General features: G+C 36.7%; 3 protein-coding genes across 5 annotated transcripts; 2 read left to right on the top strand and 1 right to left on the bottom strand.

Annotated features, from left to right (window-relative positions):
• The first annotated feature begins 320 nt into the window (after positions 1 to 320).
• On the top strand, positions 321 to 5,390 carry LOC110153161 (arrestin domain-containing protein 3-like). 2 transcript variants are annotated; one of them, XM_020917039.2, is made up of 7 exons: positions 321 to 457; positions 638 to 1,074; positions 1,371 to 1,428; positions 1,531 to 1,672; positions 2,135 to 2,231; positions 4,249 to 4,505; positions 4,681 to 5,390. In XM_020917039.2, exons 2-7 carry the CDS (start codon positions 819 to 821, stop codon positions 5,158 to 5,160), a joined length of 1,290 nt encoding a protein of 429 aa, XP_020772698.1. In that variant the 5' UTR covers positions 321 to 457; positions 638 to 818; the 3' UTR covers positions 5,161 to 5,390. The 2 variants fall into 2 exon arrangements, with proteins under 2 accessions (XP_020772698.1, XP_055018126.1); XM_055162151.1 differs by lacking the exon at positions 638 to 1,074 and having other exon boundaries at positions 332 to 457.
• Positions 5,391 to 5,961: 571 nt separating this feature from the next.
• Positions 5,962 to 11,445, top strand: si:dkey-245n4.2 (uncharacterized). 2 transcript variants are annotated; one of them, XR_008633236.1, is made up of 7 exons: positions 5,962 to 6,071; positions 6,682 to 7,055; positions 7,345 to 7,483; positions 8,367 to 8,483; positions 8,736 to 8,826; positions 8,907 to 9,116; positions 10,357 to 11,439. XR_008633236.1 is itself a non-coding variant. In XM_055161709.1 (6 exons), the coding sequence occupies exons 1-6, from the start codon at positions 6,020 to 6,022 to the stop codon at positions 8,929 to 8,931; spliced, it is 798 nt and encodes a 265-aa protein (XP_055017684.1). In that variant the 5' UTR covers positions 5,962 to 6,019; the 3' UTR covers positions 8,932 to 11,445. The 2 variants fall into 2 exon arrangements, 1 of the variants encoding a protein (XP_055017684.1); XM_055161709.1 differs by having other exon boundaries at positions 8,907 to 11,445.
• A 2,036-nt stretch (positions 11,446 to 13,481) lies between these two features.
• aqp3a (aquaporin 3a) lies at positions 13,482 to 17,548 on the bottom strand. Its single transcript, XM_020936037.2, has 6 exons — positions 17,189 to 17,548; positions 15,124 to 15,250; positions 14,892 to 15,029; positions 14,690 to 14,805; positions 14,382 to 14,599; positions 13,482 to 14,301 (listed from the first exon to the last, which is right to left on the bottom strand). Exons 1-6 carry the CDS (start codon positions 17,294 to 17,296, stop codon positions 14,103 to 14,105), a joined length of 906 nt encoding a protein of 301 aa, XP_020791696.1. The 5' UTR covers positions 17,297 to 17,548; the 3' UTR covers positions 13,482 to 14,102.
• Between the last annotated feature and the right edge of the window lie 4,221 nt (positions 17,549 to 21,769).

The raw sequence follows: 21,769 nt of genomic DNA, 5'->3' as shown, positions 1-21,769 counted from the left end.
CCTCAAAAAGTGTATTCCTACATGTGTGAAATACCCCTGGACTTTATGAACTCTGGCTGAATTAACTCTACTTCCCTTGCTATTATCATTTTCTATTCTTAAATGCACTTTTTTTTTTTTTTTGTATTATATTGTATTGTTTCTATATAATATGTTGTGTTTATGTTCCCTCATCCCAACATGTAACTGATGACGACACACAGCCATGTTTGTTATATCAAGTTTATGCGCCCAGTTGTGTGTACTAAAAAAAAGAAAAAAAAAAAAAAAAAGAAAAGACAATTCACCGGAAGTAGGCGTGCATAAAGGTTCCTGAATGCGGAAGTACTACGTGATAATAGTCTATGTCTATTAGCTTGACATCGAGAACGGCAAAACTTGTTACGGAGCAAATGAGTATATATACATATATATATTCAGATATTTTCTATGCCTTTGTTTAGCTTTCGCTCTGAAGGTATGTTATTATGTACAAAGATATGTTATTGATTTAAATATTTCTTTTGGATAACTTTGTTTTTCTGGCTGTTATCTTTGTTGACTGGTGTTGTCAAGGTGAATGTAAATAATAATCAAACTTGCGTAGAGTTTTATGAATGTGTGTATATTTACATACTGTATTTTGCATTCCTTTAAGCTCTTACGGCAGATTGGAGGCTTTATTGCCATTAAACCCTAAAGTCGCCGGTTTAAGTGTCAGTCTTCATTCAGAGGGATACTCTACAGCACCTGTCGCGTCAAGGGCGTATCCTGACAGCTCCTCTACGTGGACATTTCGTGTTCAGTCCATATCCGGCAGTGCGCATTATTGATACGGAATGTCTCCTATCAAGGATTTTAAATTGAAATATGAAGCTCTCAATAAGGAAAATACTTTCACGGCGGGGGATACAATCAAAGGGACGCTTACTTTCACGTTGACTGAAGAAATAAAAATAAAATCACTGTACATGAAGGCTAAAGGAGACGCAAACGTACACTGGAGTGAAGGGCATGGTGGTCATCAGAGATCTTACTCTAAACGTGAGAGATTTTACAAAGTTAAAGAGTTTCTAGTTCCTGAAAATGATGATGGTAAGTAGGCCTCGTCTAAAGAAAATGATATATATTCATATACATAGAATGCGTCACTACCATAGACCGTATATGGTGACTTCACATGAATGCGATGTAGGCTATATTGTGATTGACTTTTAAGAAAAAGTAGCATACCTATGTGAGTATTCGCCTTCACTGGAGTTTGTAATGCAAAATGCGACTATATTGACATTTTGTATAGGCCTATTATACGTTACATTTATAATCATTTAAATTGTTTAATATAAAACCGAATATTTGATGTTACACATTTCCTCTGGGCTTCATTGCAGAAACTGTTCTTCCAAAGGGAGACCATCACTATAAGTTCAAGCTAAAAATACCAGAAGGGTAAGATTTTTTTAAAGAACAGATAAAATTGCATATCAACCATATGCATAGCTATAATGGGCTATAAGGGTTCTATAACAGCTAGACAAACTTGTCTTCCAGATACATCCCACCATCCTTCAGGGGTTTACATGGCAAAATTGTCCATGTGCTTCAGGCAAAACTGAAAAGGAGTTGGCACATATCTACTTCAGAAAAAAAAGAACTGAATTTTGTGTCTAGATCTTTTTTACCTTCTGACCAGGTACTATGCTTTGTCAATATGATCAACTGTTGTTCTAAGTGTAACTGTTAAGCAGCACATCATACAGCATACATAACAACATGTCTTGGGGATAACATGAGAAGATATAGCCTACTTATGATTATAAATGCTGTCTTCCTAATTATCCTATCTTTCCAAACATTAACCTGATTAAACCAATAAAAAATCATGTCATGCAAAGCCTGTTTATAGTTTAAACCTTATATTTATATATTAGTTATTTGTTTAGAGTTAAAACATTGGATAATTTCAGAAGTTATTGTTTTCTCCATAATGAGTTAACCCTTTTCAACAAGATTGTGTTACAAAGTAAGCACTAAAATCAGGCCAAACCTGTTTCTGCTGCACGTGTCTTTCACCACAAAAGGGAACAGAGCATATTTGGCATGTTCTCTAATTGTCTTTCAATGTAAACATGCATGTTTTTATGTCCTTTGCTAGTCTCCCCAGTCTGGTTCAATCGATAAAAAGGTGGGGACGTTCTCCAAAGGTGAAGTTCATTTGAGTGCAACTGTGAACAAAAGGATTGTCTCACCAGGTACATATGGACAGTCTCTGTGAAAAAAATGTTGTGTTTTTAATATTTTAACTGGGATAGTCCCACTCATATTTAGAATCCCATTTTCAGATTAATCCTGGCATGATTGTTTATACATTTGTACATATAGGGTGACTGTTGGACAATTAAGTTTGATTAATTTCATTTTAAAATCCATGCACTTCTATAACTTACATTTTACCTTATACTAACCATTGAAGTGTGCAGAATTTAAAAATTATGTGTTTTGTGGGTGTGAGATTATTTTCTGAAATGTGAAAAATTATGAGAATCAACAAGCAATAAATGAAAATATATTAAATTACTAGGTTATATTTATTAGTTAAACCTACAAAAATAGCATACACATTCCTTTTGGTCATTTTATTAGAAGCACTTATGCCACTGTCCCACTTTATCAATAAGGCATTAGTAAAGTGGCTCAGTGATGTATTGGTAAAGTGAAACAGTATATATTTGGTCAAATGTAACCTTCTTTGAGCATATACCTCAAATTATTATGGGTTAGACGGACAGATATGACCGTTCTTAGGTGCCAACGACCTCTGATCACAACATTTCACAAATGCACATATATATCTATGTAAAGTGAGTTGTGTCTTGCCAAAGGATGCAATGGCAATAACAATGACAATATGTAGTTGGTTGAACTACCAACTTTTAGGTTAAGAGTGTCCCTTTCTACTGAATGACAGTCAACAGTGTATAATAACCCATAAGGAAAGATACAGATGTGTAAAAGTCCACTGTAAACAAATATCACAAAAAGCAGGTGTATGCAAATATGATTTTATTATGGTTTGATGTCACACACTCAGAACATATCTGAAAGTGCCTTTAAAGGCTGCCACACACTACAGGAGAATTTGTCCAATTTTGGCTGTGATTTGCTTCTTCCCGAGTTCAGGGAGGCATGACTTTGACCATGATGATTATGAAGACGTTGAGCTCCTCGTGTGGTGTCAGTGTGACTCTGAGCTGCTGTCAGATTATAACCACCAAACATCATCAACGCTGCGTAACAGCCAATAAAACAGAGTGTCAGGGTCAGAGGAGTGATGGACAGAGGCACAAGATACAAACTTAGGAAATAGCGAAAATAAGGAGAAGACATCACCTAAAAAGTGAAGTTAAACTGCAGCATCCATATTGTCCACAGAATTTGTCCTCCACAAATAATGACACCCAGTTCACAAAACATCGCTATTAATCCAGTGTGACGCATTTTTAAAAGTAAAAAAGCAAAAGTAGTTTCCCATTTTTCTTTGTTTACATCCACGCAGCGCACTGAACGAGGTGAAGCTGCAGATTAGAGATAGTGACTCTACTTCCTGTGGACTTTATCACCAACCTTCTGTGCGCTAAATATCATGTATATGAACTACACCACATTTCACAAATAATAATAACACAGTTTTGACTTGACAGCTAAACTAGAAGTGCAGTGCTCTGATCTTTTGAGCACTTAAGAGTCTCAAAGTGAGTAGTTTTACCATAGACAGCAGACAGCAATCACACTCACAACTTTATATGCTGTGGTACAAAGCCATATCCTGCTGCAGCCTTTGCAGTCGGAGATTTAAAATCTCCTTGTCTCTATGGTGTGTATGTTTTGTCGCATGTTTAAAAATTGTTTAAGACTGAAAAATCCTGTATTGTGTGGCAGCCTTTAGGCTGCAGATTCTAGCATCATCTGTATGGGTCTTTCTTGGCTTTAAAACACACTTTTGTGGTTAAAATAAAGGTAGTCTGTAGCCTCTAACCAAATACCAATTACAACTGTTGCTTTTATGTTGTTTTGTGTTTTCACTACAGAAAGTAAAAGTTGACTTCTAGAGCTTTTTAAAAATATATTTTATTCTAAGCTCATATTACATTCCAGACTTTTGACATTTAATTTCAAATGAAAAATATAATAGAAAATTAATTTTCAAAATGTGTCTCACTGTACCCATATTCACCTACATCTACTGATTTCAGTGTATTTTGTTCACAGGGGAAACTGTTCATGTTACTGCCAAAATCAGGAACAAATCTTCCAAGAAAGTACAGATCAAGTACAGTATTGATAAAAAAACTGTGTACCGTGCATACCGTAATGCAAAGATACATAATGAAGCTGTGTGCAAAATTGCTGGAGAGAATATTGATCCTGACTTTGAGGGTGAGTTCTCCTGCTCCATCACAGTTCCTGCAGATATCAAGTTCAGCATCCAGAACTGTGACATCATCAACATGGAGTACTATTTGAAGGTATGACCATAAGTTTTTCTTTTGCTCTATGTAGAGTGTAGAGCAAAAGTCTTTATACTGTACATCTCTATCTTACACAATAATCATATTTCTTTTTTTTTTATTTATTGTGTCTTTTTGTCCTTAAGACCAATTTAACAAATTTTACTCTATCTCTGGGTTTGTGTTTTTTCAGGCATATTTGGACATCAGTTTTGGTATTGACCCTGAAGTGTCGCTTCCACTCATCATTGCTGCTCCAGATCTCATTGGCCATCATGGTTTCCAAAATGTCCCTGGGACAATAGGTGGTCCAAGCTCCAGTGATTTTCCTCTACCTGTCTCTGGTCCTTATCCTTCAGGCCCACCAAATGCATATGTATACCCTCCACCTGGTCCTAATCAATATCCACATATCCCTGCTGGAGGATACTACAATCCTGTTCCAGGCTACAACAATCAAGTGCCCCTGCAGCCTCTGCAGCCCCTCCAGCCCCTCCAGCCCCTGCCACCCCTGCCGCCCCTGCCTTATGGGTATCCAGGAGCGCCTGTAATGCCTTGCCCAGGGCAGCCTCCACTCAATACAATGAATGCTCCACAAGACGAGGCACCGCCATCTTACACGTCTCTCTACCCACCTTCACAAAGTGACATGGTCAAAAAGACAAATCTTTAAGTGCTCATTATTAAATAAATAATGTACCAATACAAGTGCATGCACAGCTTAGTTTCTGCACCCTAAAGTCTTCAACTGACAGGGACCAACTATGTTACTATTGTTGTTACTATTGTTTTTGACTGCTGTTACTTATCTTGTATAAATACCTCTGCACGTAACATGCACAATTTTATAAGGCACTGTCATCTTTAATTTAAGTTCTTAAATAAACATTTTAACTAACACAAGTCACATTCTTTGGTGTGCATCATTATACAGGAAAAACATCATGTGACCAGTTGGCTGTAAAAGCTGTCCCATATCTCACAGTACAGGGCAGGGACCCCCATTCAAGTTTGTAGAGTGAACAGGTCTTTTAACAGATTTATGATCTTCACATCTAATTAGCAGTCCATGCAGTTTTCAACACAGTAGCTTTTAACAGCCTTCTTTGCATTCCTAGAATACATTTTGGGCTTTACTATTTAGGATAGATCTATCATAGTATGACCTATTTAATTACTTTATTTTATTTGTGTAATGAGGTACAGTGACTTATTAAACTGTACCGACAACAACTCTACCACAGTGCAGAATCCAATAGTCTAGATTTAGGCAAACAATGTCTGACAGTAATATAAAAGGAATTAAATTCATACAAAAGATAGGCCCTAATAGTGTTTGGATTGACCCATATCTCCTGAATGGTCTAAAAACGATATACTTGCGAAAATATCCATGTTTATTTCCCACATATTGCTGCTCCTCATACTGATGTGGGATCTGGGGAAACTGTAGCCACGCCCACTGACACTTGTCACTGTCTGTAAAAAGATGTAACAACAAGACTCTACAAACTTTGCTGCCTGTGTGCGCCATGGCGAGGACACAGCTCCATCTACGTTTGGTGGTTCTCATCGTTTGCATCGGTAAGTTATGTGAAATTAGATACTTTCTTGGGGAACATCAAAAGAAAACTGTTTAGTCGCCAAAAGGAGAGAGGATTAATGTTTCGTCGCGCGTTAGCTGAAACCGGTGTGGATATCTACTCCTATAGCCAGAAGTTCCATAGAAAATACGCAACTTGTAGTAAGCATTATGCAGCAAGAGTAGTAGTAGTAGTAGTTAATGTTAAATCCATGTATTTTTGAAAATGTAGAAAATGTATTTCTTAGTATAAAGCCATTAAGAAAATACAAATATGGCCTACTGATTGGCAGCCTTTAGGCAATACAGTCACAATAATGTGTGACTGTATTGTTGTTGTTGTTGTTGTTGTTGTTGTTGTTGTTGTTGTTGTTTTTAACTTGTTTAAATGTTCCACAAAAGCCTGCAAGTTTAGTGTGGTGTACTGTAGCCTACTTTCTCCTTTGTAAATAAGCTACTGTATGCTTAGAGTTGCCATGGAGTAGGCCACTTATTCAGCCTGTCACTTTAGATGAGGTACAAAGCCAAACAAACTTCCATTTTACTATTTCCTGTACTTGGCAAAATAAATTTGAATTGTAAATGTGTAATCTTTTTTTTTTTTTTTTTTAGGTACATCCTTAAGCATTAGAATCAGGAACAAGCTGTTGGGGAAGTGTCTGCAAGGAGAGACTGATGGGAGAGTGGCACTCGGGGATTGCAGTGTACATGAGTCCTCCCAGCTGTGGCGATGGCTTCAAGAGAACCATGCTTTGCAGAGCCAGCACACAGCTCTGTGTTTAACTGCACCCACTGAGCAATACGAAGGGGTCCAGCTGCAGCCCTGTGTCTTCAGTGAGCTATCTGGAGAATACGAAGATAAAGGTATGAGCAGACAGTCATGGTCCTGCTCCAAAAAAGGCCACCTCACTTTGATGGGGAAAGGGCTGCATCTGAGTGCCATTCAGGAATCCTCTTTAGTTTTTGTTTCCATGGAACACAAGCAAGTGAGTAAAACTCTATGATACGATGTAAAAATAACAGATATTTCATAATATTAGCACAGTATAACTGTTAGGAAATCATTAATTAACTGATAAATTAGGTATTTAGCTGTACTCACTTGATGTAGACATAAACCACGACATCTGTAACCACTTGTAAAGACTCTTATTTGTGTTTTTGTTGGATGCATACATAAGTAATACAAAGAAGAATAAAATGCACATATGAATGAAGTTAGGTCATTGCATGTGTGAATGGTAAACCACATAAGTTTAATTCTGTTACATGCAGGGTAGCAGATGGAGAGCTCTTGATAACCAGACACTGTGTGACGAGAGAGGGAGCATGCATCACCGGGAGCAACATATTCAGTATCCTGGAAAACCAGTGGAACCTGGCATATCTGCTGTGGATGGGCAAACCCCGTTATGTAAGAAATATCACATTTCCATCACTGTATACAGCATGTGCTATAAAGCTTTAGCTTGTACTTTATATACCAGCACAGCTATTGATTGTGACCTTTCTCATAGAAAATCATACACAACTATGTTTTGAAAACAAAAACAGCATATATTACATATTCAGCCCAGTAGTATGTGATTTGATCCACTTTAGCCTTGGTTAAATTTACTTAAATGTACATTATGCCATCATAATGTACAATCATTAAAATTTTTCAAGATGATCTTAAACAATTATGGGACGGAACGTGAGATTGACAGGCGGATCGGTGCAGCGTCTGCAGTGATGCGGTCGCTGTATCGGACCGTTGTGGTGAATCGGGAGCTGAGCTGAAAGGCGAAGCTCTCGATTTACCGGTCAGTCTTCGTTCCTACTCTCACCTATGGTCATGAGCTCTGGGTAGTGACCGAAAGGATGAGATTGCGGATACAAGTGCTCGAAATGAGTTTCCTCCGCAGAGTGGCGGGGCGCGAGATAGGGTGAGGAGCTCAGTCACACGGGAGGAGCTCGGAGTAGAGCCGCTGCTCCTCCACGTCGAGAGGAGCCAGTTGAGGTGGCTCGGGCATCTGTTCCGGATGCCTCCTGGGCGCCTCCCTCGGGAGGTGTTCCGGGCATGTCCCACTGGAAGGAGGCCCCGGGGAAGACCCAGGACACACTGGAGGGACTATGTCTCTCGGCTGGCCTGGGAACGTCTCGGGGTCCCCCCAGAGGAGCTGGAGGACGTGTCTGGGGTGAAGGAAGTCTGGGAGTCCCTGCTTAGGCTGCTGCCCCCGCGACCCGGCCCCGGATAAGCGGATGAAAATGGATGGATGGATGGATAATATAACATTTGCCTGTTGTTTTAACAGATGAAGGTTTAAAAGACTCTGAGATCACAGAGACGTACCCCATCAATAATGTGTCTCTTCCATCAGTAAACACTAAATCTGCTGACCCCACCATGATATTCTTTAATATGGACTATGGTAAGTAAAACATAACAAGTTAACACATTTGAAGTAAACGTTACTGCCATTATAGGGCCACATTAACAAATAACATAAAATGTGTTTTTGACAGTTCTGACAGCTGTCTTGTTTTTATAATTTTAGAAATATAACCTAAACCAACCACTAGGTGGAGCTGTTTGTGTTACATTTGCAAAAGACCACAGCCTAAAAGGTTACCGAGGGCCACTTGTAATGTTTTTTTGTTTTTTTTTATATACTATTGCTCAGGTATGGGCTGGAAGATAACCATGCTTGTATTAAGCAGCTTGGCTTTGGTTTTGGGAACTATTATCCTCATCCTTAATGTGTATTCTAACAGGTAAGTACTTGATAAGAAAATCCAAAAATATGTCTAAATAGGGTATATCAATAACAACTGCTTTTTATATTGCCTGTCAGAAGGAAAAAGGTGGTGTGTGTTTGAAGTCATATTCACCAAGGCAAGAAATGAGTGTCCCTGGTTCCCCGATGCCTGGTGAAAGAGCACCCCTGACTGAACATGCTATGCGCCTCCCACAGTCCACCCCAACTTTGCAGAGAGGAGAGATCCTTATTGAATGGAAGGATGGCACTGTGACTCCTCTGTATGAGGCATGAGGTCCACAACAGGTGGGATGTGAGATGGAGAATAAAAAGTTTTTTTTTTATTTTTTTTAGTAAGATTATTAACATTAAACTACTGAAGCACTTTTAGTTGTCTTTTTAAAGTTCTAAAAACCATACCAATGTAACATTATATAGTTTTAGTTGAGTTTTTTTCTCCCTGTAAACTGATTAAGAGCTTCAGAAATATAGTATCCCCTTGTGACAGACTTGCCTGGTACTGGCAATATTGACTGTAGTAGTTACTTTTAGTAGTAACCTAATATTTAGTTTATTTTACAGTTTATGTTAATAAAACATAGATTATCTATGTTTATTAATGTGTTATAACATGTCATATTTTTGTACATTTTTAAAATACTGGGATGCTTTTGTTACTACATTACACTTGGTGCTAAATACACCAATAAATATACCACTGATATCAATTTGGGTAGCCCATCAAAACATTTTTTCCTATCATCATCATTAACCATAGCAGTGCTTGTAGGACTGTAGTAAAGTTACAAGTTGCAGGAATGTATAATCACATACATGTTAGGTTAATGGATGGTGGTGATGGAGGTTCAGCCCATAGCACGGAAACTTCCCAGCAGGAACCTGTTTACAGCAGCAAAACAGAGGGTGTTTTACTGTCTTTGGGTGAGGCTGCTGTTGCCTAGCATCTAATTTGATCTTTAAGTTTGTAACATAAATGAGAAGAAAAGATATGAGCACTTCTTTTTAGCCCTATGGAGTGTTTTTTCTCTTCATTGGGTAATAATTTTGTACAAAAGGATGTTTCTAACTGAGCTTAACAGTCAAGTGATCATATTTACTTCTCTCCACCAGATCACACAGTTTTCCGCATGTCCAGACTCTGGCAGAAGGAAAACTGTGTGGCAGTTCTGTGTGGCAAACAAAGCAGATTTTCCCCAGATGTTTTGTATCAATATAATAGATTATAATAATACAAGGATCTCTCATCAAGGAGTGTCACCAATTACTGATCATGAATGTTTATTTCTAAATTACTTGTTTGTGTTTTTTTGTGTCCAAAACTATTCTTCATCATAAACATATGACATAGCACATATAAGCTAAACATGTACCTACAGTGACTAAAATCACTTTGCATGTTTGTTGCGTATGTGAGCAAATACATGTGCTTGTATGTATGTAAGCATGTATAAGCGTGTGCATGCGTGTGCATGTAAATTAGGCAATAGAATAATTAGCATAAAATTGCCTTTTGATGCACCTTTAGATGGGGCGGCCACAAAGGCTGTAGGTGGTGTAACCCTGTTTCTCTGAGGTGCACCATGCTGTGACTGCTCCTCTGGGCTGTATCTGGGATGGACCTGGTGTATGGAGAGCAGCAAATACCAGGGCTGCAATATAATATTGAAGAAAACTGTTTGATGGATGTCCTAATTTGGTACACATTTTATGCACTTAATGGTACAAACAAGTATTTCACATTACACAAAATCAATGCACAAAAACTAATGCTGGTGCGAATTATTGACCTTTACCAGGCTGCAAGAAAACAGCACAGAATGATCTACTTTGCATTTATCAGATTGGACAAATATCAAAGGTTTATGCCAAAATGTAGAGCATCTGAAGTATCTGAAAAGAATGATCCCAAAAAAGTTAAATCAAATAATAAACTAAAAAATATCCTGGATGTCCAAATACTGTGCATTTTTTTCATTTATTATTATTTGTTTAACAATGCCAAATGCTTTTTAAACAACATTGTATGTACACATGTGTACATGTTATAGTTATCCATTTCATGTGTGTCTTTTTGAAGGATGGATATTTGTCTTTTCAGCTGGTAGCATTTACACTAATGAGAGGCCACAAAGTTTAATGAGCAGCAAACTGGACTGTGAAAACCACCACATGCTCCCTGTCTAACCACAGACACACTTTATCCAAACAGAAAAAATTTAGAATCTATTCCTTTATTTTTACACTATATTTGTCTTTTGCTGCAATATTAAATATTGTATAAAGCACTTACATATACAGCATGTACACTTTGTTGTGAGTGCTAGTGTGCAGATTGAGCAAAAAAAGTTTAAGTCCCCTCATTATACTCCAAAATTGCATTCGACTAAACAATAAACATTTTAAAGTGAAAGGGTGGCATTTTAACCCCTTTAAAGCTCCTTTTCAGCATTCTGCAACAATAAAAACCTTAGCCGTTTTAATGTCCAAATACTTATATAATGTGTTGTGCATGTTTTTACACGTAAGATGGGAGGGTTTATACCTCTTTCAATAAAATGGGTGTGTTGTTGTAGTCTGACTCAGAAGCCTTCTTACGTACATGATCATTCTGGTTTAACATTCTACAGACAATGGAAAATTATAATTAAATTGAATAATAAAAATTCACACTGCTTGATACAACCAGAGTTAAGTTATTTTCCCATATGCCTTTAATGCACTGTTACAGATTTATTATGCTCGTTTTCATGAAGGAGGAGTTATAAAAAACGTTGGACGAAGATTGTGAGACAAATCACCAAAATGAATTATGACTATGATCCTGGCAATAAACTAAACACACCAGTAAATGCTATTTCAAATTTTACAGGGACAACTAGTTCCTTTGACTTCGACCTGGAATAACAGCAGGTTAGGTTTGGGAGTAGGCAGCTTGAATGAGAAATTCCTCTCCTAAAATTGTTGTCTAAAACTTGGATATAACTGAAGAAAAGGATAACTTCAAAAACAACAAACAGATGTGGTCTGAATGTGCTGAATTTGAGCTTTTTCAGTATTTTCTTCTCACAGAAGGATATTGTGTTGGATATTATTGCTTTGTTATCATAAGTCTTCAGGAAATGAATATATGTCATTGCAGTGTCCCATGTGATAAAACCATGGCTGTATACGTTTGTGTGTTATTGTAGGTACTGTAGTTATTTGAAGAATGCTGTTTCATATTTGGGTTAAATAAGACATAATTCCTAAAGCTCTTGAAAGTAAAAATTATTAGGTTAGCCAGGATGACTTGTATATGAGTTTAGTTTGAATTCAAAGTCTATGTGTAAACAGGACACCTATCACACATGGCCAGCACATGGTGGCAGCCTTTCCCTCAGGTGCTTCATGCAAAGAATGAACCAGATGATAAAAATGTGGCATCTGGATCAAACATTTTTTTTTTTTATTAATTTCTTACAAAATTAACTCTGGAACAGGTTCTTATACCCTCTTTAAATATTCTCACCATAAATATATACTTACAGCTCAAGAGTTCCAGCCGTTATGTGCATACACCTGTTACGTGTTCCTGTGCATGAGTTACACCATGATGAAATATACCTGGGGCAGATGTTTCGCCTAAACTTTGGCGTGAGCAATCTGGCTTCAAGGGTTTAACGGAGATTTAATAGCAAATCTCACCTGCAGCAAATATAAAAGGGAATGTAGTTGGTATGTGAGCTGTCTTATGGTTCTATTGTGCTGATAAGGAACCAGTGATTTCTGACAAATGTTTGTTTTGAATTATAACTGAAAATCTAATAGGCCTGCTTAAACAAGTCTTCTCTCTTCTAGCTATTTTGCATTAACAATTGATTCACTTTTTGGCAATAGGCGTGCACAAATAAGCAGCAGGAGCTTGTTTGCGCAAGAAAGGTTACTTCGTATCTCACCAGAGAATTTAGGATAACATTTTACTGTGCTGAAAGATTTCTTACAGATAAATCTAATCTAATCACTAAATTCCAGAGGAGGATTTAGTGCAATAGTTCATGTAATGATAGAAACCACATGTCCATGTTTTGAGGCTGGTATTGGCTTGGTAAACGTACTTACTGACTGCTTGTGTATGACCATAAAATTTATACAATTTGCATAGCTTACATTGCAAAGCCCAAACTATTTTAAATAGCTGTGTGTGATATTTAGCTGGACATAATCTCTTTGGGAACTTGTTTAGACAAATGCAACTACACTGTACACAGTAAAGAGCATACACTGGCCATTATGATTTGAAATAGCTGTTTGTAGAGCTATGTAATATGTGGTAATCATGCATTTCATCCATTTACTGCAGGTGAATTGGAAAGGTGGTGCATTTTGCAATATCAATTTGAAACCTCTGCTGTAGTTACTCACATAAATGTAAGAAAGAAATGCATGAAAAAGTAATGTTTTCATATAAAAATATTGTATCTGTAAAATGGCCAAAATTGACCATTTCTGGGACATTTAAATCAGAAACATGAAAAGGTTTAGGTTCACGTTTCAATTTCTTTCTTCTTTTTGTTGAAACATTAAATACAAAAAAATAAACAGAGGGGATTTAGTATTTGAGTGTTTGTAAGGTCTCACCTTAAGCTTTTCTGAAGGGATCTGAGCTCATGGTTGAAAAAGTAAGTTTATTGATAAGTGGAAAAAAAATTGTTTACTTAGTTACAATTGTCCTATTGTAACTTTATACTTTTTTGTCAGACAAAAAAATGAGAAGTACATTGGACATGAACTGGAAAGTAGAACAGCAGGTAACACAATCCACCTTTCTGTCATGAATGCTGCAACATCTTTATTGTATTAAAACAAGAGCATTTCCCCTCAACCTACATACACATTTCCCCAATCCATAAACTCAGTAACAGAAATATAGTAGTTAACAATTTACAACAATCAATTAAATCAAATCCTGGCAATTATGAAATTGTTGAATATTCTTGGCCAGGTGTGTTTGTTATTGTAAAACATTTAGTTTGGACCACAAAGTTATAATTGAAAAGTGATGGACTATAATTCAAGCATAGATTAAATATACAACATTTAAGAAAGTAATAGTTGTCAAAATCTACTTACATCTAAAACAATATAACAAAATAAAAACTATACAAAGCTATGAGCATACTACGTTGGTATGAAGAGTACAATACTGCAAAATGCAAAATAGTTTATAACAGAATTAATGTAATTCTTTGTTTTTTGTTTCCTCACAATCCATTTACAAAAATACTTAGACATTCAGTGCAGTTCTTTGCTGTGGTCATTGTTGGTAGTTACATTTGTTAACCTGACTTTCTCATTCTCTTGCTGTGCAGCTTTGCGATCACGTACTTCACCCTCCACATGGAAGCCTACCATCAGCTGATACACCATTACACCGATGAAAGTGCCAATGAATGGGGCAAATGTGGGCACCAGGAACCACCCATTTCTAAAACTGTAGGCAGAGGAACAATGTTATTTATAGATGAGAAGTAGACAAACAATGAGATGGTAACATGAAATAGTTATACTTACGTAAAAACATCAACACCCCAACCAGCCATGGCAGAGAAAACACGAGGTCCAAGGTCTCTGGCTGGGTTGACAGCATAACCAGAGTTAAAGCCCATGGAGAGTCCAATGACCAGAACCACAAAACCCACAGTGAAGGCCTCCAGCCCCTGTGGGATGGGGTTGTTGTATGGATCCACAATAGCCAAGATACACACTATAAGGGCAGCAGTCCCAATGACCTGTCACACGAGAGGATAATCAGGTCAGGTTAAACATTAGAACAGTTGAACTAAAGCTTAAGCATGTTGTTACTGATAACTTATTATTACCTGGTCAAAAAAGCCATTCACAATTGTCAGGTGCTTCCCGGGGTAAGTGGCAAAGATACCAGCTGTACTTGAGTTGCCGGTCATGTTGAAACATCCAGGGTAGTCCCACAGGGCATCTAATATGAAGGGACCAAAACACAATTACCTCTGGAACAGCAACCTGCATTCTCATATAAAGTACAGTTCATTTGTCATGACTTACCATAGTACATGCCAAAGATAATGGCAGCGCCGAAGAATGCACCAATCGTCTGGAAGAGAAAAAACATGGGCAACTTTCTCCAGCGCTCTCGTCCAAGGAGGCACAGGGCAAAGGTCACAGCAGGATTAAGATGTCCTCCTATTCATGTACAGGTTTGTGTTATTTCAAGGTGTTTATTATTATTTTAAATTAGTTGATTATTTCAAATCTAAACATGCAGTGGTGAACTTACCTGATATCTGGCCACAGACCAGAATGCCTAAGGTAGCAGCAAACCCAAAGGCAAAGTTGACTGTAATAAACATTCCATGAGTACCGCCACTCAACACATACTGAGCCACTGCACCCGTGCCAAACATCTGAAGAGTAAAGGTAAGATTTAGAAATGATGCTGTTTATGAATCCATACAATGCATTGCTTTGTCTGCAAGCATTAGACAAGGTAAGATGTAAGGCAAGGTGCTGCGATCATTAGCATTGAGTCAGAGAAAACAAAAACTCATAAACGCTCTCTTCTAGGAACTAAAAGAGTGCTATTGTGTTTGTAATGACACACAGGAGTGCACTGTGCTTAATGTGCAACAGGTTATAGTCACTTCCACTAAAGTATGTGAGATAAAAGAGATAATAAAAATATAAAAATATAATAAATATATATATATATATATATATATATATATATATATATATATATATATATATATATATATATATATATATATATATATATATATATATATATATATATATATATATATATATATATATATATATATTAAAAACACCACAGTGAACTGGTTTTGTGCTGTTTTGGATACAGGAACAGCTGAGTTTGTTGCCACTCTCACATTTTCCCTGTGTTTTAAATGTATGGTGAGACAAGTATGTGTGGTCTATGCTTAGGCTACAGCTGGTGGTGCATTCTGATGAGAACCCTTTTCCATCTCACCACACCACTGAAGGAACCACACACTTTGGGCCTGGCGCCTCAAGAAACTTCATCGTCATTGGGCCCAGTTTATACTAAACAGGCTCAGGGAAAATAAAATGCAACATAAATCTGCAGTGCATACTTAGCTGGTTGGTTTGTGTCAATTAATCAATGTGTGTGCCTTTCTAATGGACTTGATTTTAAATGGACTTGATTTTAAATGAGGAAACATGCTAAATGCCAGAGATATCCACTCGCAAGTACTTAGTGGCTTAGAGTGATCAAATTGCACCACTAAGATCTCATTAGAATACACTATTCCGTACAATATAGTAGTTTTTAATTTCCATCAGAAACCCTCAGAACATCTTGTGGTACATGGTTTTACAATCACTTATCTAACAGTTATAAACGATAAACTAGACATGACATCTTAATCTGTTCCATCAAAACATAAAATGGTTTCTCTTAAATAACTAACATGACAAAATAGATATGTGGCAAAACACACAGCACAGTGCAAACATCTCTACTACACTTTAATACACTAGTACAACACAGAACTGACAGGTGAGCTTTCTAAATTATAAGATGATAAAAATCAAAATTGTCAGAGCAGTTTTTCCCATAGGAAGTAGAATTATGTGTGGTGTCTTTGCACTTGTCACTATTAGTTATTAGTTTGTTGATCCTCTTCAGTGTGTGCATGTGTCAGTGCCACACCCTGTCTGTGTTCATCAATTACATCTCGATACTCAGGCAGTCCATGCCAGAAATATGATGTGGTTACCTTATTACACATGTATATGGAATGCAAATTGTTAATTTACATATTTTTAGAATATTGAGTTCTTATGTGAGATTTTAAGTCACAATTTTAAGTAAAAAGAGCTATACAGGTGTCTTAAATAAATGGACACCTTTATACAGTAAACAGTGTTGCTTTGTTCTTGTGTGTAGCTAAATACTTTTGAAAAAGGATGTTGTTGATGTCACAAGGATGGTTTACCATAAGAACATAGCACTAAGTCATTATCTGTCTCCATATTGTAAATAAAGTGAACTTGTCTGAGGTAACTAGTTTCTATTGAAGAAAATGGAATGAAAAATCATGTCACTTTTTTTTTTTTTGTACTGAAACGAATTACAGTACTTGATTTGAAGTTTGAAATGATATATAGTATGCAATCATTCATTTCTCTTATGTATATGACAGAAAGTTAACAACCGTATCTACACATAGATAAGAAATGAATAGAATGGCTTTGAAAAGGTGTGAAGAGGGTCTATACAGATCAAGTACTTCTACCACAAAGGATGAACTCATATTGAACCTTTACTTCACTTTAAGTTTTATGACACTTACCACAAGGATGAGGGTGCCCAGACACTCTGCCAGAGCCTGTCGAAGCAACAGGTTACGGAGCTGGAAGAAATGTGATAGTTTTTCCAATGCCACCTTTTGCGCGCCCATCTTGTTTCCTTTACTCAGACAGAAGGAGCAGAGAGGAGAGCCGGTGGTTGTTTGTTGGATGGATGAGGTTTTCGTGTGAGGCTGTTGAACAGGGAGGACCAGGGCTGCCCTTTATACAGTGATGATGATGGGCTTGGGACTGGGCCAATGCGAAGGCTGCACTTTGACCACACCCACATAGCACAGCCCTGCCTGCAAGTCATGAGTCATATACCTATTTTGTATGCAAGTAAGTGTATTACTATTAATGTTTTAATAAGAATTTCTTATCATACATATCTTGACACGGTCTTGAGTGTGCCAAGATATGCCAAGTGTCACATGCACACCCAATGTGTTTGCGTGCAATTTTTTGCCCGAAACCAGAAATTTTGAGTCACCATTTGGATATTGATACTGATATGTAATTTCTGTTTTAATGCAGGTTCAAACATGTTCACTGTGATAATGCCGACAAATCAGAGGTTTCAAATCAGAAAAAATTGCATCTGTAGTTAAAGAAATGCTCAAACAAAATAAAAAAAGTGATACTATGGTAATGAGTATTTGAGCTGTAAGTTTACTTGTATTTGAGTGTGTATATATGACAACAACATGATTTAAAGTTTAGAAAATAAGAAACAGGTTAAAGATAGGGATTGGGTTAGGCATGTTTTGTGCAATTGTCCACCAAAATCTAGTTGTATAATTACAATACAAATCACACCAGATATTTTAGTATGTATATTTTTAGTAACTATATCGAACAAAGCTGATGCAATTGTTCCTTTTGCACAGGCTTATTTTACAACATTTTCTTTCTACTGCGATTGCCGGAGTAAAACATACACATATTTTGGCAGATTTTCCTTTTGAAATGTACTACAAAAGGCATAGTATGGATCTAGTTACATCTTAGCACTGCCTCTCAGGTGTACAGATTATCTGCCTGTACCTGTCTCACTTTTGCTGACCTGTTCTTTTGTGCCTGGTCTGAAACTTCATCACTTTGCATTGTGCTCGTTTTGTCTGGTTTCAATAAGAATGTGAGAACATTAAATTCCCACAGCCATGCTTTTATCTGTAAGAATCTGTGTGCCAGTTCCTACTTGTGTCCATGTTAGACAGTGACTATTTACTTGTGAAGTAGGAGTCAAGTGAAAAAAACCTGTCAATGTTGGTTCAGACATGTATCTTGATGAGTAACAAAAAATTTCCACTTTCTCTATGAACATGTTTTATTACACAGACATGTGAAAAGAATGACACAAACCAGCCACAGCACTGGAGGCAGTTTGAGTCATGATGTGCAGTGTCACAGATACGTAACCTACATTGCGCAACTTATAAAACAGCCATTGTAAAATGTATATGGATTTAATGCTGCAGGACAGGTGTGAACAGACCAAAACAAAAACTGAACTATAAAGTTTAAAAGTTTCCACATGTTGCTGGTGACATGCTTCAATAGTGTTATACAAATGTTAAGATTTGTAAATAACTGTAAATTAAAGAGTGTCATTATTTTCTAATCTCGTCAGACTCGATAGTAAGCCACATACTCAACACTCAGTACGAAAACTCGGTCAAAACTACAAATGATTGCAGTAAATTGAACTATTTAACAATTTAGATGTGTTAATTTAGTTCCAATGAAGCTCAAAAATAGTCTGTAATACTTAAGGTGACAGATGTGCACCAGATGTGTGTCTGCAGCTGTGTGCCAGTCTGTATTTGTTTTCACTGAGATAGAAAGCAGATGAAGAAAAAAAGTTTCTATCTATTTTTCCAGTTAAGGCTTAAGAGTGACTGAAGCCCCAAACACAACAATAGGCCTCTGTACTATTATTTTATTTGCATCCCTTTAAAGTAAATATTGCGTAAGATTAAAAATGAACTCTTGGTAATTTGATAATTTTCTTATTTAGTTGTTTGCAGTTATATGTAATCTCATATCCTGTAACTAAACTGTTGCTACATCTCTTCTTATGAATGTGCCATAATCACCATTTACCACATCAGGCTTATTTGTTATTCCTTTTTATAATTTATCATCAAATAGCATGTTCTGCCTCTCCACTCCCTACTTCTGAAACTGAAACCGGCAATACCAGTTTCTGGTCTCTTTTTAAAGGTCTCTGAAATGTTCCAAAGGTAAATTAATCACTAAATCAAAATAAATTGACCCACAGATGCATGAGCAAGTTGAGATATCACACAATTCAAAAATGAAGGCTGTAAGTTTAGGGTTTAATAGTAATCAGAGACTGAAATCATGTAAGTCCTAAAAGCATGATGCATTGGGAACAGGGGTCATACTTTATGCAGATACAATTTATGTACAGTGCTATTAAGTGGTTAACGAGCAGAATTTTTATTGTGCATTTTGTAGCAGTCAGTACTCTCTAGTTCACATAGAATTTCTACTGAAATCTAAAACACTGAAGATGCTTAATAATGTTACCAACAAACACAGCATTAAACCATGAAGGGGTCAGGTTAAAGTTAAAGTACAATATATTGTCCCCACAGTGAAATTTGTCCTCTGTATTTGACCCATCCTTCATTATCACTGGGGTACAGGCAGTGTTGGGGAGTAACGGATTACATGTACCGCCGTTACGTAATCAGAGTACAAATTATAAGTAACTGTATTCCGTTACAGTTACTGTTTCAATGAGTGGTAATTGGATTACAGTTACTTTGCTGAAATAAGTGGATTACAAGGCGGTATTTTCCTGTTTTCACATTTTGTGCTACATCCCATTTATTTATTTTTTTATTTCTGTAATTCCACTCATTGCCTGAAGCCCAAACAGAACGCGACAGGAAGAGCGATGGAAACGTCATGTTAAAGTTGGCGGTGTCAGTCACACAGTGGAAGCAGCAGTGCATTGGTAAAAACGCATTTGTGTCTTGGAAATTCTTCTCCCGATGTGAGATATATATATATATATATATATATATATATATATATATATATATATATATATATATATATATATATATATATATATATATATATATATATATATATATATATATATATATATATATATATATATATATATATATATATATATATATATATATATATATATATATATATATATATATATATATATATATATATATATATATATAAACAAATATAAAATCGCCTACAACTTAAATGTGAAACCGGAGCTACTGGCACTGGTGAAAACAACCTGCATAGACTCATAATATCTGCACTACTGTCCTATAGTGACCTGCCACATGAGGGGACACACACACACAAACACACACAAACACAAACACACACAAACACACACCTTCATCATCGTCATCAACCTGAGAACCCGCGGACCACTTCTCCCTCCGTAGTTACAGCGCGGACACCGCCGTCTCGTGCGCCGCGTGTGGACCGTGTTTTCTCGCGTAAACCGCACTTCCTCCTGTGCGCCTCTAAACCAGAACTAACACCAGGACTAAACCAGGACTAAAGCAGGACTAAAGCAGGACTAAAGCAGGACTGAACCAGGTTTAAACTAGGACTAAATCACGACTAAACCAGAACTAAAGACCTGGTCTAGACCAGGTCTAAAAATCAGGACTAAACCAGGACTAAACCAGGTCTAAACAACATGACACCTAACAGTAGGTTGACATAATTTAAGGTGATCTCATATAATTTCTCTATCAATAATATTTTTTAATCTGGTGAAGGAAAGTCTTATCTTGTTACTGTCTTTTAACAGACAAAACCTCTTATATTAAGATATCGTGGTCTTTGTTTCTCTACAGCAAACAGTTGCTTATTCATGGAGACTTGGGCTCAGACAATTTGAAGACAACAAACAAGAATTTTGAGGATGTGGTTGCTACATTCATGTCGTTTAAAAAAACATGACAATATCAAGTAATCCAAAGTAATCAGATTACGTTACTCACTTTAAGTAATTTAATGGATTACGTTACAAATTACATTTTGGGGTGTGTAATCTGTAATCTGTAGGGGATTACATTTTAAAAGTAACCTTCCCAACACTGGGTACAGGAGCCATAGGAACAAAGCAGAACATCTGAAAACTCATTTTGAGTGAGGCTTGGTTAGGAGTCATGACTACCTTGACTGGAGGATTTAACCAATTGCTAATTTTTTGGAGTCCACACTCATAATAAAAGTCAACAAATAAAGTGCTATAATTTAATACTGAACACCAGTTTTTGTTGTTATATATGTGATCATAGCTTTACCCCTTTAAGTTGGTTGTGGTGGCTTTCCATGATACATCTCCTCTTTCTCTATAAATACACTGACTGTAATAAAATAAAATTAAAAAAACGCACAGACTTACCCCATCAACTCCTGCAGACAACAACATATTCACAAGAGACCAAAACACACTGTTAGTATGGAAAAGCTCTACAGGCAGAACAATAATAGTGGGACACAAAAAGGCCTCAAAGTTATGAAATAGATACAAAAAAATATATAATAATATATATATT

Source organism: Boleophthalmus pectinirostris, unplaced genomic scaffold, assembly GCF_026225935.1.
Source record: "Boleophthalmus pectinirostris isolate CB_2022bp ecotype Guang Dong unplaced genomic scaffold, ASM2622593v1 HiC_scaffold_4, whole genome shotgun sequence".
Lineage (NCBI taxonomy): Eukaryota > Metazoa > Chordata > Actinopteri > Gobiiformes > Gobiidae > Boleophthalmus > Boleophthalmus pectinirostris.
Note: the sequence above shows the minus strand (reverse complement) of the source record. Positions and strands in the feature narration are given on the sequence as shown.

Excerpts from the sequence above, each read along its gene's own strand:
- LOC110153161 (XM_020917039.2), top strand. The coding sequence starts at position 819 with ATGTCTCCTATCAAGGATTTTAAATTGAAATATGAAGCTCTCAATAAG. Across the intron at positions 1,429-1,530 it reads AAGCTAAAAATACCAGAAGG|ATACATCCCACCATCCTTCA; the intron begins GTAAGATTTTTT and ends CTTGTCTTCCAG. Across the intron at positions 4,506-4,680 it reads ACATGGAGTACTATTTGAAG|GCATATTTGGACATCAGTTT; the intron begins GTATGACCATAA and ends GTGTTTTTTCAG.
- si:dkey-245n4.2 (XM_055161709.1), top strand. The coding sequence starts at position 6,020 with ATGGCGAGGACACAGCTCCATCTACGTTTGGTGGTTCTCATCGTTTGC. Across the intron at positions 6,072-6,681 it reads GGTTCTCATCGTTTGCATCG|GTACATCCTTAAGCATTAGA; the intron begins GTAAGTTATGTG and ends TTTTTTTTTTAG. Across the intron at positions 7,484-8,366 it reads GGATGGGCAAACCCCGTTAT|ATGAAGGTTTAAAAGACTCT; the intron begins GTAAGAAATATC and ends TTGTTTTAACAG.
- aqp3a (XM_020936037.2), bottom strand. The coding sequence starts at position 17,296 with ATGGGCGCGCAAAAGGTGGCATTGGAAAAACTATCACATTTCTTCCAG. Across the intron at positions 15,251-17,188 it reads TGGGCACCCTCATCCTTGTG|ATGTTTGGCACGGGTGCAGT; the intron begins GTAAGTGTCATA and ends TTTACTCTTCAG. Across the intron at positions 15,030-15,123 it reads GGTCTGTGGCCAGATATCAG|GAGGACATCTTAATCCTGCT; the intron begins GTAAGTTCACCA and ends GTACATGAATAG.